The following is a 15164-nucleotide window of genomic DNA, read 5'->3' on the forward strand; positions in this document are numbered from 1 at the left end:
GGCAAATTATGTTTATCTAACTTTTTACTTATTTTACTTACTTTTTTATTTATTTGAAGTTTTTAATGATTGAATTAAATCACTGATCTTTAATTGTATTTGAATGCTTCTGTATTCAGCTATCAGTTTATTTGAAGCTGTTTTGTGTGCAGGGTTGTTTTGGGCTGTCATTATGCTGCATAAGTCTCATTGATATACAAGACCTCACCAGTTTAGATTGAGACAACTTTGTAAGCAAGTTGATACCAGCAGATGTGAAAATGTTGAGATTGTAAATACCTTGTTTGGTGAGTTTTATGTCATGTTGAGTGAATGGTAAATATTGACAGAGAAAAAAACAGACCAAGTCCTCTGTCTTTCTTCAAAGTAATGCCATGAGAACTTTTATGCTCATCTGATTTACCACCTTGTCCAAATGATGGTATCTCCAAGATTTCAGTATTCTTTTACTCATACACTGAAATGTCAGCCTAGATTCATGTGCTGAAGTCACCAGGTGCAAAGAACATGCAATTATTGTGTATAATGTCAGAACTGCTTAATCAGTTAACCTTTGTATTTATATTTCCTGTGAAGTATCTGTTTACCCATTTGTTTATTGTTTGTCCATATTTCAACTAAGTTTTACAACTGGAAGTTCTTCCTGAGCATTAAATTTTTAATTAGGGCAGCTAGATGTAGGATTGATTTTGAGTGCATGGAGTGAGGAACAAATCTCACAGAATTGGGAAATTGCAAACTACTCAATGGTTAACCAACCTTTGCTGTAGGATAAACCAGTTTGTTAGCATAGTGCCAGTTACCACAAAACATACACAAAATTGCTGAAAGTGCTCACCACCGCAGCCAGCACTTCTTGAGAAAGGGAAAGTTAACACTTCATTAACTTGAAACATTTACCTTTGTTTTCCTTCTCTATGAATCTGCTGAATATTTCCAACTCTTTCTAAGATCTAATCCAAAAGGAGGATCTCAACGTGTATACATCATTAGCTAGGCCACAGATCAAGTATTTGCCTAGTTCTGGCTGAGTTGGTTCAGCAAGTGGTTGGGGGGGGGCAGTCAAGGGCATAATAAGATGGCCCATGAGAGATGGTGGCCGTGGTGAGAGGCTTCAGCTACAAGAAAACATTACAGACACTTGGCTCTAATTTCAGAACTGGTAAGGTTAGGAGTAATAATGATAGAAATATTTAATATTGTCAAGGATCTAATGTAATTAAGAAATATTTACATTCATTCTTTGGTAAATGGGGTTCATGCTTAAGTACTTCATGCCTAAGGTTATGATGGTGTGGACTATCTTGCAAGAAATAATGGAATAAATATTATTTAATAAATAAATAAGATTGGAAGGCGCGAGGAATGACAGAGCAAACAGGGAAAATATCTCATTCAAAGATCTGGCACAGGTGCATAAGGCCAAATGGCATCCACTTACATTCCGTATTATAGAAAGGAGCTCAACAGTGTCTACTCGAAGGTGAAGCTGTATCAGAGCCGTATTCTGTCCACACTCTTGTAAAAGTCAGAATGCTGGTGCATGACAGAGATCGGCCTTGCCAAGCTGTCGTCATTCCACATCATCAGCCTCTGGAAGATCCTCCATGTTTTCTGGCCCACAAAGATCTCTAACCACGCTCTTCTACTTCAGTATCACCAAGAGGACATGGCCACAATCATCATGAGGAAATGTTGGAGATGGTTTGAACACATGATGAGAAGAGAAGCCAACTCCATCATTAAGACGGCACTTTATTGGACCTCTGAAGGGCAAAGCAAATACAGGAGACCAAAGACAATTTGGCGCCATACCGTAGAGACCGAAATGAGGACCCTGAACCACACCTGGGGCACAATAGAGAAGATGGCCAAGGTCAAAACAGACATGGAAAACCTTCATTGTTGCCCTAAAGGGCAGCGGCATAACAGGCATTTGATGATAATGATTATAGAGAAGCCCTGATTTAATGTTTATAAAAATGCACTGTGTGATTAGTGGAGGTGTAGGCAACTTTATCGTTTACATTTTCAGAGTTATGGAGTTACATGGCATGGAAACAGGCCCTCATATCATCCATGCCAATCAAGCTGGTCAAACTGGTCTGTGTTTATCCTTTTTCTTTCTAAACCTTTCCTGGCCATGTATCAGTCTAAATGCCATTTAAGCATTGTAATTGTACCTTCATGCTGTGTACAACATTGTCGCTTTGCGACAATATTGATCCGTTTGGTTGTATATATGTACAGTCAGATGACAATGAACTTGAATTTGATGCCCAGATCCCATTTTTTTTTAGATATTTACAAATAAGAAACTTTTTAAGTACTACGCTACCTACCTTTCCAACTTCATATCCAACTGATATCATGGAAAAAATTTTAGTTTTAAATCCTTATCAGAAGGGTTTAATAGCAACTACTCATGATATAATTATGAAAATACAGCCAGGTATATCTGATAAAATTAAGAATGAATGGGAAAGGGAAATTCAACTTCACTTACCTATAGAGAAATGGGAGAAAATTTGTCAATTAGTTAACTTTTCCTCTATATGTGCTAAACATACGCTGATACGATTTAAGGTGGTAAACTAGCCCGTGTTTACTCTCATATAAATCCTGTTTGTGACAGATGCCATTCTGAGGTAGCTTCTTTGACTCATATGTTCTGGTCTTGCCCTCTTTTGAAAAAATTTTGGAAAGATATCTTTGATATTATTTCAACAGTTTTGCGTATTGATTTACAACCTCATCCTATTACTGCAATTTTTGGTTTGCCAATGTTGGAACATAGCTCTTTATCCTCTTCAGCCTGTCGGATGATTGCATTTGTTACATTAATGGCTAGAAGATCCATTTTATTGAATTGGAAAGAAACCAATCCCCCTACTGTATTTCAATGGTTTTTCCAAACTATAATCATGTTTAAATTTAGAAAAAATCAGAAGTGTCACTTTTGATCCTTTGGTTAAATTCGAAGAGACTTGGAGGCTATTTATTCAACACTTTCATATGATGTAGCTTGACCTTTTCCGAATCCTTTTTATTAATCTAGAATAAATGGATAGAGGAGCAGAGTTAATGACATTAATGATTGTATTTGATGTAATATATTAGTGCAGCCTTGTTCTGTTTTGTTTAGATCAGTTCTTGGTTCAGTTTAGTTTAGTGTTTTTTTAGTTTTTTTTTACTTTGGGGTTTTTTTTCCCTTGATATTTTTTCATTTTTCTTTTTATCATGGTTAATTATATTAAGAGTTTGGGAGGTCTACTATACTTGTATTATCTGTAGTTTTTACTTGCATATGTCAATTACCGATAATGTAATCCCAATCACTTTGTATTAGTACTGTTACTATGCTTATGAATTTGAAAATCAGTAAAAAGATTAGAAAAGAAAGAAAGAATTTGAACTACAAAACAGATATTCCACATTACCCTCCATTCAGAACCACATCTATTTCACATAGTTTTTCAACATTTCATCTAGATCTGAGCACTGTCACAAGATCTTCTGGAAAGAACCATTCATAATATTAAACCATCTTTGCATTTTCAGGATTAAGCTTTTTATTATTGGGCTCTGCATTTTCCTTCACTGGAGATATTCTCCTTATAATAAACCTTCAAACCAAAGTACACTAATGCTTATTTTCAAACATTCATTGGCTTTGCTTCGCCTTCACATCATGCCCACAGAATCTCCTGCGCACTTCCTCCAGGATTAGAAGATTTTGTTTTTTGTGCTTGGGGCAATCAACAGATCTTCTTAGTTGTACAAGCAGTGATCAACTCTTTGCGAAAAGAAGACTTGATTCCTGAAGATAACATTATAAATCATTAGATTAGAGTGGTTCATGCATGTCGCTGGTTGACCTTCTTCCACAAATGTGTGCAGTTTTGTTAAAATCTTGAACCCTGAGTTACCTTTGTGTTCACTGGCTTTCATTAGTTTTCTTCAATAATGTGTGGTCATAATCCCTGTTACATATGCAACATTTGGCTTTTCATTTTCTCTGATGTCTGTAAAACATTATCAGAATGTGCTTTCAGTGTATTGGTGGATTCCAACAATTGTAGTTGGCTGCAGTGAGCATCTTGATTTATCATCAACACCCGACTGTTGCCAACACCAATTGTGGCACAAATATTGAACAATCTTAGTACAGATTGGCAACAACATCTCCACACTCATCGCCAGCACAAGTGCACTACAGGGCTGAGTGCTTAGTCTCCTCCTCCACTCACTCTATACCTATAATACAGCTCCAGTGCCGTATTTAAGTTTGCTGATAACACCACTGGTGTTGACTGAGTCAAAGGTGACCATAAGAAATAGGAGCATGCCGTTAGGTGGTGACGAATTTGGCACACAGAAGGGAGTTGGAAAATCTGGTTGAGTGGTGCCACAACATCAACTTCTTGCTAAACATCAGCAAAACCAAACAGCTTTGTTTTTGACCATAGGAAAAAGAAATGAAAGGTCCATGAGTCAGTCCGCATGAGGGGAATGGAGGTGGGACAGGGTAAGTCACTTTAAATTCCTTGCTGTTAACATATCAAAAGATATGGACTGGGACTGGCATGTAAATGTCACCACAAAGAAGGCACGGCAGCACCTCTACTTTCTTAGAAGTTGGTGTAGATTTGGCATGTCACCAAAAACTTTCACAAACTTCTATAGATGCACAATGCAGAGGATCCTAACTGGTTGCATAATGGCCTGTAGGGAAACACTAATGCCTAGGAATAGAAAAGACTACAGAAAGTGATGGATTCTGCCCAGTCCATCGCAGGCAAAGCCTCTCCACCATTGAGTACATTTACAGGGAGCGTTGCCACAAAGAAAGCAGCATCCATCATCATAAACACCGCCACCATGCCCTCTTCTCACTACTACTATTGGGCAGGAGGTTCAGAAGCCTTAGGTCCCGCAACACCAAGTTCAGGAATGGTTAGTTAAATTTCAGCCTCAATTGTCATTCAACCATATACATGTATACAGTTAAATGAAACAGTGTTCCTCTGGGACCAAGGTGCAAAACACAGCACATATAGTTCCGATAGCACATACAGTTACAAAAATAATACTGGCACAAATGCCTGAGTGGCAGGGCCTGAAGATTGATGGTGCATGGGATGTTGTCCTGGAACCATGTTTCTGCAAGAACATGCATGGAGCAGTTCCTTATCTCATGCTGGGTCAGTTGCAGATGAAAGCAAACCTCCATGTCCTGTACTGCATCAGCTGCAGATGAAGGCAAATCAGCTTCTCTTGTGTTGGGTCAGCCACAGATGAAGACAATCCAGGGAGTGAACACTGGAAAAATAAACTAAAAAAGTCTCAATGACCCAGAGAGTTATGTTGGCTGGAGTTGAAACTATGTGTAGGGTCACCCATGCCAAGCAGGTCAAAGAGTCAAAGTAGGTCTGTAGTCTAGTGTAGTTTTGTGTTTTTTTTGACGTAATACAGTGTAGTTTTTGTATTTTTCATGTAGCACCATGGTCCTGAAAAACGTTGTCTCGTTTTTACTGTGTACTGAAACAGCAGTTATGGTCGAAACGACAATAAAAAGTGACTTGACTTGAGTATATGCCAGACTAAGAGTGGTCCACCGGTCCTCCAGGTTCGGGTGTTCAGCTCAGGGCTAACAACCCTGACTGATAGAACAAGATTGTTACGGAAACATCAATGAAGAATCTGTCTATGCCTGGGTGGCCAAGGACAGACAGATGAAGGACCTTCATTGCTGCTCTAAATGCCAGCAGCACAACAGGCAGGATGTAAGCACAGAGTATAGGATGGATATGTTCCAGTAAGGATGGCAATAGTACAGGGTAGGTATGCTCCAGTAAGGATGACAAGGAGAGGGAACCTTGGATGTTGAAAGAGCTGATGAATTTTGTCAAGAGGTAGAAGGAATTATATGAAAGGTTTAGGAAGCTAAAATCAAACAGAACCTTTGATGATTATAAAGATGCCTGAAATGAAATTTAAGAAGAAAATTAGGAAAGCCAGGAGGGGCCATGAGTAGGATTAAAGAGAATCCCAAGTAATTCCATACGTTGAGCAAAAGGATAACTAGGGAGCAAATAGGACCATTTAAGGATAAAGGAGGGAATATGTGCTTGGAGGTGAAATTGTGAATAAGGTTGTAATCAGTACTTTGCACCAATATTTATCAAGGAGAATGACATGGAGGATAGGGAGATGAGTGTTGAGCATGCCAATATGTCAAAGCAGTTTGAGATAAAGGAGGTAGTGCTGAGTCTCTTAAAGAACATTAAGGTGGATGGGATCCAGGACCTGATGGAATGGACCCCAGGTTAATGTGTACCTGGGATGATATTGCTGCAGCCTTGACCAATATCTTGATGTCCTCTCTAGCCAGAGGCAAGGTTGCAAAGGACTGGTGAGTAGCTACTATTGTTTCTTTATTCAAAAGGGAAATGGGATAATCCTGGAAATCATAGATTGGTGAGTGTTAGGCCAGTGGTAGGGAAGTTCCTGGAGAATTTTTAGGGACAGGATTATGACATTTGGAAAACCCTAGACCAATTTGTCACAGTCAGCATGGCTTTGTGCAGGGCAAGTCATCTCTTACTAATTTGAGCAGGTGACAAAGGTGATTGATGAAGGTGGAGCTGTGGATGTTGTCTACGTGGATTTTAGTAAGGCACTTCACAAGGTCCCTCATGGGAAGCACATCCATAAGCTTAAAATGCATAGGATTAATGGTGAATTAGTTCAATTAGGCATCTAATTGTCAGATATTGGCACAACATCATGGCCGATGGGTCTATTCCTGTGCTGGACTTCTCTATGTTCTATGATTTCTGATGGTGTTCGTTAAGGAATAAATGTTACCAATCGCATTGAGAATATTGCTTCACTCCTATTCAATGGGTACTGGAGGATTTTCCACAGCCTCCTTAACAGAGGAATGAATTTGGTTTAAACCTACCATTGAGGTACAGAACAGTGTTACCTTATCATTAAACCAAAGCCTCTCTTGATTATAGGCTGAAGATGGAAGGTGAATAAGTGTTCTATTTTCTCTGATGTACGACAAGCAGTATTTGAGTTGATAATGCAAGATTATTCTTTTTTGTTTTCTCTGTGATATCTATGCAGTAAAACATACTTCTGAGAGCAAAATCATTTCGGACATCTGAAAGGATCGTGAAAATGGTACAACAGTAATAGTTATGGAATCATAGAACACGACACACAGAAACAGGCCCTTTGGCCCATCTAGTCCATGCCAAACCATTTATCTGCCTAGTACCATCAGTCCGCACTCAGACCATAGCTTGGAATTCATTAAAACAAAATATCTCTCATTTACCTTGCTGCTTATTAGCATGCAGTGAAAACACAACACTGAACAAATTGCTGTAACACATTGACTTAATAAGTATACACAGAATTAAGTTGCAATTCTGAGCATGTAATTAAACTGGTGCTCTAGGTACATATCATCAAACTAATTATCCTGAAATGTCATGCTGTTCTTTTACAAATTTGAGCTGGATTTTTATTGTATGGAAGTATTCATACAACATGCAATACTGGCTGCACAACATATCTTTTACCGTTCCCTTGTGCTGGAACCAAGTTCTCCCAAACATGTAATGAGAAATCTCACAATTTGAGTCACAGAACTACTTACCAGTGAAGCAATGAATTTTTAAATCATTGTACCTTTTGAATAAATTGAATTAAGTGGCAGAGCCCAAATTATCTTTAACAAATTGATGCTATATCCTTTATTACCTCAAACTTGTCGAAGTGCCTTTCAGGTTTTCTGTAATTATTGCTTCCTTACTTCTAAGATTAAGTTTGCTAATCTGTGATAGTTCTCACAATCCTTTTGTAATAACCATGTTATATTTACCATTTTGTAGTCCTCTTGTACCTTCTTTGTATCTTGAAGATTATGTCAAGTCCTCCAGCAATCTCCATTTGTAACCCTATCAACTACCACCCAACACATACTTTTCAACACAGCTTGCTTACTTCCATCACCTACCTCCACTGCCTCCAACTTTATTAATGTTTGGGTCACTAGAACTGAATGCATTACTCCAGATGCAGCCTAACCAAGTGAAGGTGGGAGGGTATGGCGGGGGGGGGGGTGCATGAAGTAAGAAGTTGGAAGGTGATAGGTGGAAGAGATAAAGGGCTGAAAAAGGAGGAATCTAATAGGAGAAGGCTATGCACCATGGAAGAAAGGGAAGGAGGAGGGGAAGCAGGTGATGGACAGGAAGAAAAGGGGTGAGAGGGTAACCAGAATAGTGAGTGGAGAAAGGAGCGGGTGAGCTTCCCCCTTATCTGATCTCACCGATCACCTGTCAGCTTGTACTTACCCCACCTTCTTATTCTGGTTTCTGCCTCCTTCCTTTCCAGTCCTGTTGAAGCATCACAGCCAAAAACATTGACTGTTTATTCCCCTTTGTAGATGCTGCCTGACTTGATAAGTTCCTCCAGCATTTTGTGTGTGTTGCTTCACTTTTGTTCTTTGGCATTTCCATCCCCTTAAGGCAAGGCATGATAACGCCTAAACGTAGAAGACATTTCAAATAGTATTAACGGTCACAGAATAATATAAATCAATTCTTTTAACAATATAAAGTGCTTTTTCCCATTCTACTCAGGCAATTGTAATCTAGGATGTTGTCTCTTGATGAGCTATGAGTGGGGCAGGGTTAAGGTTTCCTAAATGTATTTAATATGGGACCCCTATTGGAATATATATTTTCACTGATCAGGACTTTGTTTCAACATATCAGATATTTATGACAGCTGGGTGGTGGTGAAGTGAATTGCACAGGCAGCCTTGTAGACAGTTCATACATTTTAATATTACCATTATCACTCAGCAGTTTACCATCGTGAAGCCTCAAATTCATTCCCAGTGAAATAAATGCTAAGAACTTGGGATTTAATGATCATCAGCTACATTGTAGTGGATGAAAGTTTCAACTCTTTTGGTGGCTGGGGGAAAAGAAGGTTGAGCAAAACAATTCAACCTTGCAGAAGGGAACCACCTGCTTTAAAGTTTGAAGTAAATTTATTATCAAAGTATATATATGTCACCATATACAACCCTGAGATTCATTTTCTTGAAGGCATACTCAATAAATCTGTAATAGAATAATAATCATAATAGAATCAATGGAAGACCGCACCAGTGTGCACACTGACAGCTGCTATACAGTAGTCAGCAGCAGCTCAGTCTTGATTGAAGGTGATAAACATCAGCAGTGGGGACACAGTGAAACTAAATATATATATATATATTTAGAAAAGAATATCTTGCACATCAAAATCTACGTGTTTATATTCAATTGAAGTTGATGATTTTTGGTCTGCTAGTTTTATATAGGAAATCTCTTGTTATTCTATTCAAAACAGATTCAGAACCAAATGAAATTTAAATAAAACAGTGACATATTTGGATAGAACAAATTTAGATGATGATCATTGCAAAGCAGTTCACAAGTAATCCACCAGGAGGAATGATTAGGATGAGGCAACCAAAAGTGCGGTGAAGGTTTTAAAGGAAGAGGGAAGGTTGGAGGTTTTATAAAGCAAGCCTTCAGCACAATGTAGAAACCAGAAGAAGCTCCTGTTACCAGCAGTGAGCCACAGGCAAGAAGGATGCAAAGGAGAAATATAATATGTAGAGTCTGGAATCCAGATCAAAAAAACCTACTAAAGGAACTCAGCAGGTAAGCAGTATCTCCATTTCCTGTCCATTTGCTCTCATTCCCTCCCCCCAGACTAGACAGCGATACTATCTCCATTTCCTGTACCTCTGCTCTCATTCCTTCCCCCCAGATGAGACAGAGATCGTTCCCGTGGTCTTCACCTTCCACTCGGATAGCTGTCACATCCACTTATCACCTTCTGCCACTTAAGCAGCTCCAGTGCGTCCATGTAACCTGCTGGAGGAAATCATTAAGGTAAGTAGCATCTGTGGAGGCAAAGGAATGGTCAATATTTCAGGTTGAGATGCTGCATCATGACGATGAGAGCCTGTGGGGAAGATAGACAGTGAGTCTGGTAGGTGAAAAGCCATACCTTCTCTTCTCCCTGCTTTCTGATTTCTTTGATTCTGTGATCCACTCATTCTTTCCAACCAGTTCTGCCCATCACCTTACACTTCTTCTGCAACCGTCGAAGATACAACACTTGCCTCTACTCTCACCACAATCATGGTACTTAAAGAGCCCATTCAGATGAAGCAAGGATTCACATGCAGCTCCTCCAATATCATATCCTGCATTCCTTGCTCACAATGTGACCTGCTGTGCAGTCACGAAAACTGAGAGACTATAGATGATTACTTTTCTTAGTTTGCTCTGTCTATAATGGCCATCTTGAGATTCCAGTTATAAGTCATTTTAGCTCTCTCCACCCCCCTCCCCCCACAACAACAACCTGTCTGTCCTTGGCCGCCTTCACTGCCAGGGTGAAGCCAATCACAAACTAGAGGAACAGCACCTTGTATTTCAGCCAAGTAGCCTAAGAATTTTCAACATTGGAAGTTCAACAATGTCAACTTTGAATTTTCTAGTTTCCATCCCACCCGTTACTCAGAATCATCAGCCTTCTCGTTTGGTTCCATCGACCCATCATCCCTCCTTATGTGGTTCCACCAATCACCAACCCACCTCAGTCTCAATACTTCTCCTTCCTCCACTCCCACCAATCTTCATCTGTCCATCTTTGCCCCCTCATCTGATTCCACCCTTCACCCACCAGACCCACTGGCTATCTCCCCTGCTGGCTCTCAGTCACGATGCAGCCTCTCAGCCCGAAATATTGACCATTGCTTTGCCTCCACAGATGCTCCACAGATTATTGACTTCCTCCAGCCAGTTATTTTTGGCTTAGGATGTCAAAAGACTGATTTAGTCAATGATCACAGTGTATTCAGAATAGAACTATTGAAATTAATTAACTTGATAACAAAACTTGGAGGTGTTTTTATCAAAAATAAATGGTCTGCTTCGATTTCCAGCATCAGCAATATTTGTTTTTTTCTTTCAGTGTACTACTTCTGGATGTCCTTGACCCCATGACCATTTTGGCAGCAGAGCCTGTGTGAAATTAGCTCTTGACACACAAGAATGCAAGTTGTAGAAAGTGAATCTGGTTATGAATCAATTATTAGAAACTTCGCCGCAGCACTTAGGTCTAAGTTTTCTATCAGAATACCTAAAGAAAGCCATTCAAAATAAATGGGCTGTTCTCAGTTTTATAATTTGGAAACCTAGTGTGCAGGATCTTTGCTAAACCGAAGCGTTTATCAATAATGATCAAATTAAGTAAAATCAGTTTATTAAATAAATTGTACCCAAATCACTCATGCAATTTGCTTACCATTTATCATTCCTTATCTTTTTTTAGACCAAAGTAAATGGAAAACAGCCTGATTATGCCAAGGTATGTCCATCAATTCTTTATATATAATTTTATTTAAAATGTATTAATTAACATGTTAGAGAAATAAAATTAGCTGTGCTGAAAATGTCTTTATTTTTGCATGCTATATTTAAAATGCATTATGTATTTTTCCCTGCAGTTCTAACATTTTATTTAACGTTAATATTTTGATTGTAGTCTTAGTTCTGATTAATTTGTAAGTAAAGAAGAGTTCACATTCCATTGTTCAATCAGAGCTCTGTCTACTCTCTCCACTTCTATCTTGCCAAGAATTTCCCTCACGAATGATAGGATGAATTCACTATTAACTCATCTTTCTCTCAAGAAAGCATTAGCTTTGACATTTTGCTCTCTGTTAAAAATTTGCTGCAGAACAATGGAAAGAAAGGTGGCAAAACAAAGTGATAAAGTTGCAGATTGAATTTGTTCTTTATTCTTGCACTACACAGACAGGAAAGGTGGTCATTTTGTTTGTTGTGCTGATTATTTCAATCATGGTGTTGAGGTGGAGGGGAAGAAAAAACAGCGCAATTGAAATCTGCACTGGCAATTAGGGTTTCAGTTCAAAGTACATTTATTATCAAAATGCATGTATGTCACCTGATACAACCCTGCGATTCATTTTCTTGTGGACATTCTGGATAGATATATGGAATAATAACCATAGCAGAATCAATGAAAGACTGCCCAACCAGGACATTCAACCAGAGTGCAGAAGACAAACTGTGCAAATACAAAAAGAAGAAGAAATAATAATAAATAAATAAGCAATGGTTATCAAGAACATGAGATGAAGAGTCCTTGATACTGAGTCCATTGGTTGTGGGAATATTTCAATGATGGAGCAAGTGAAGTTATCCCCTTTTGGTTCAAGAGTCTGATGGTTGAGGGGTAGTAACTGTTCCTGAACCTGGTGGTGTGAGTCCTGAGGCTTCTATACCTTCTTCCTGAAGACAGCAGAGAGAAGAGAGTGTGTCCTGGATGGTGGGGGTCCCTGAAGATAAATGCTGCTTTTCTGTGACAATGTTTCATGTAGATGTGCTCAATGGTTGGGAAGGCATTACCCATGACGGACTGGGCCGTATCCACTACCTCTTGTAGGATTTTTTCCCTACTATTGTGATTGAGATGGGGTTTAAGGAGGAAAGGCATCATGCTTCTCACCTCTGACATCTGATAAATGAATAGGATGTGATAGCATTTTCAAAATGTGTGAGAATGAGAATTTAACATAAGAGCCATAATGTGGATGAAAGGGGACAATCATGAGAATGTAAGAAAAAGAGAGTAGAAGTAGGCCACATCAAGTCTGCTCTGTCATTCAGTATGATCATAGCTGATTCGCACCTGGCTTTGTTTTCTCCTGCACCAAAGCCCATAGCCCTCAATCTCCTGATCATTCAAAAATATATCTTTTTAATCCTTCCAGTGATCTAGCATCCACAGTTTTCTAGTGTAGACAATGCCAGAGATTCACTACTCTCAGCATGGAGTCCTAAACACTGGAATTTTAAATGACCACCCCTAAAGCTGTAACCATGTGATTCTGCCACTAGTGGAAATATCTATGACTTCTGGTCTGTCTTGAGCACTATGATTTTTTTGAGTTTCAATAATATCATCCCTCATCCTCCTAAACTCCAAATCTAACCTGATCTTTGATGTTCTATGTTCAAAGTAGTTTGATCTTTGAGGATTGGAGGGAAGCGAATGTTGTCCCCTTGTTCAAAAAAGGTAGATGGGATAGTCCGGATAATTATAGACCAGTGAGCCTTATGTCTCTGGTGGGAAAGCTGTTGGAAACGATTCTTAGAGATAGGATCTCTGGGCATTTAGAGAATCATGGTCTGATTAGGGACAGTCAGCATGGCTTTGTGAAGGGCAGATCGTGTCTAACAAGCCTGATAGAGTTCTTTGAGGAGGTGACCAGGCATATAGATGAGGGTAGTGCAGTGGATGTGAACTACATGGATTTTAGTAAGGCATTTGACAAGGTTCCACATGGTAGGCTTATTCAGAAAGTGAGAAGGCATGGGATCCAGGGAAGTTTGGCCGGGTGGATTCAGAATTGGCTTGCCTGCAGAAGGGAGAGGGTCGTGGTGGAGGGAGTACATTCAGATTGGAGGATTGTGACTAGTGGTGTCCCACAAGGATCTGTTCTGGGGCCTCTACTTTTCGTAATTTTTATTAATGACCTGGATGGGGGCTTATATGGGAGGCAGGGTTTGAGGGTTGGCACAACATTGTGGGTCAAAGGTCCTGTACTGTGCTGTACTATTCTATGTTCAAAGTGGTCATGCTCCAAATGGACTGCCCAAAGTCTGTTGAATTTTCAGTCTTCAATCAGGAAAGCTGAAAAGTGAAATTTAAGATAAAAGTCAGAGTGTGGATAAGGAAAGTGGTCAAAAAAAGAAAGCAACAGGCACTGGCTTCAGGAATAGGACAAAGGAGATGTCTGAAAGATGCCTGTGCCCACTTCTATCTCTTCTTTCAGTTAGTCCTGACGAAGGGTTCCGGCCCGAAACGTTGACTGTACCTCTTCCTATAGATGCTGCCTGGCCTGCTGCGTTCACCAGCATTGTGTGTGTGTACTGCTTGAATTTCCAGCATCTGCAGATTTCCTTGTGTCTGTGCCCACTTCAGATGCCTAAACTTCATTAAAATTTAAGATGCTAACTCGAGTTGCTAACGGTGTATTCTAAGAATTACCAAATTGTTTGCTATTCACATGGGTTATACCTTTTGAATGCTGCCGACAGTTACCTCTTATGAAACCAGTCCTTCTGTCTCTTATTTGCTGTTAAACTCTCACCCTGTTGTGATGAAGGGTCTCAGCCTGAAATGTCGACTGTGTATATTCCCTTCCATAAATGCTGCCTGACTTTCTGAGTTCCTCCAGCATTTTATGTGCCTTACTCTAGATTTCCAGCATCTGTGGTGGAATCTCTTGTAATCGTGAGGTTGAGAGCTTGCATATCTGCGTGACCACATTACCAGGCACTTACGGTGTTTGGACTACCCTACGGATTCTCATGCCTAATTCTTGCTGGCTGCCTAGAAGGATTGCCTATGCATCATGTGAGACAGGCTGGATTCCTCAGATATGCCTTTGCCAATTGTCATATAGACGACCAAAACAACCTTATCAATCCTGAGGTTTGTTAACTGAAAAGCTACAATTGTCAAAGGAGGCAGGAGCCTATAAAAGGAGTTGTTAATGTTTGTAAGTGGAAAGTCTGTAGTGGTTGAAATTCAATACAAGACAGTCTGCTTTCTCTGAAGAAACGAGAATGTAACAAGTGATGTAGAGAGAGTTAAAAGTTACATTAACAGGGATTGTGATTTGAATGTAAATTTGTTATTAAAATTATTAAATTTTTAGAACACAGCATATACACTCAGGGGTCCACGTTAGTGGGCACCACCTGTACCTAATAAATTGGCCACTGAGTGTATGTTCATGGTCTTCTGCTGCTGTAGCCCATCCACTTCAAGATTCGACGTGTTGTGCATTTAGAGATGCTCTTCTGCACATCACTGCTGTGATGCATGGTTATTTGAGTTACTGTCACCTTCCTGTCAACTTGAACCAATCTGGCTATCCTCCTGTGACCTCTCTAATTGACAAGGTATTTTCATGCACAGAACTATAGAGGAGGGGCTCCCAACTGTTCTTTATGCCATGGACCCCTACCATTAACTGAAGG

General features: G+C 39.6%; 1 protein-coding gene across 2 annotated transcripts in view; it reads left to right on the plus strand.

Annotated features, from left to right (window-relative positions):
* pdss2 (prenyl (decaprenyl) diphosphate synthase, subunit 2) overlaps window positions 1–15164 on the plus strand; it is a 233194-nt gene that overhangs the window by 204330 nt on the left and 13700 nt on the right. Inside the window, exons 8-9 of one of the 2 annotated variants that reach the window (XR_010017040.1) lie at window positions 4470–4528; window positions 11422–11457. Coding sequence is in view for 1 of the 2 variants with exons in the window: in XM_063040818.1 (XP_062896888.1) it covers window positions 11422–11457 (36 nt within the window). In the remaining variant the exon portion in view is untranslated. The remainder of the gene's footprint in view (window positions 1–4469; window positions 4529–11421; window positions 11458–15164) is intronic. The other variant, XM_063040818.1, reaches the window with a different exon arrangement.

This window comes from Mobula hypostoma, chromosome 2, assembly GCF_963921235.1.
Source record: "Mobula hypostoma chromosome 2, sMobHyp1.1, whole genome shotgun sequence".
Lineage (NCBI taxonomy): Eukaryota > Metazoa > Chordata > Chondrichthyes > Myliobatiformes > Myliobatidae > Mobula > Mobula hypostoma.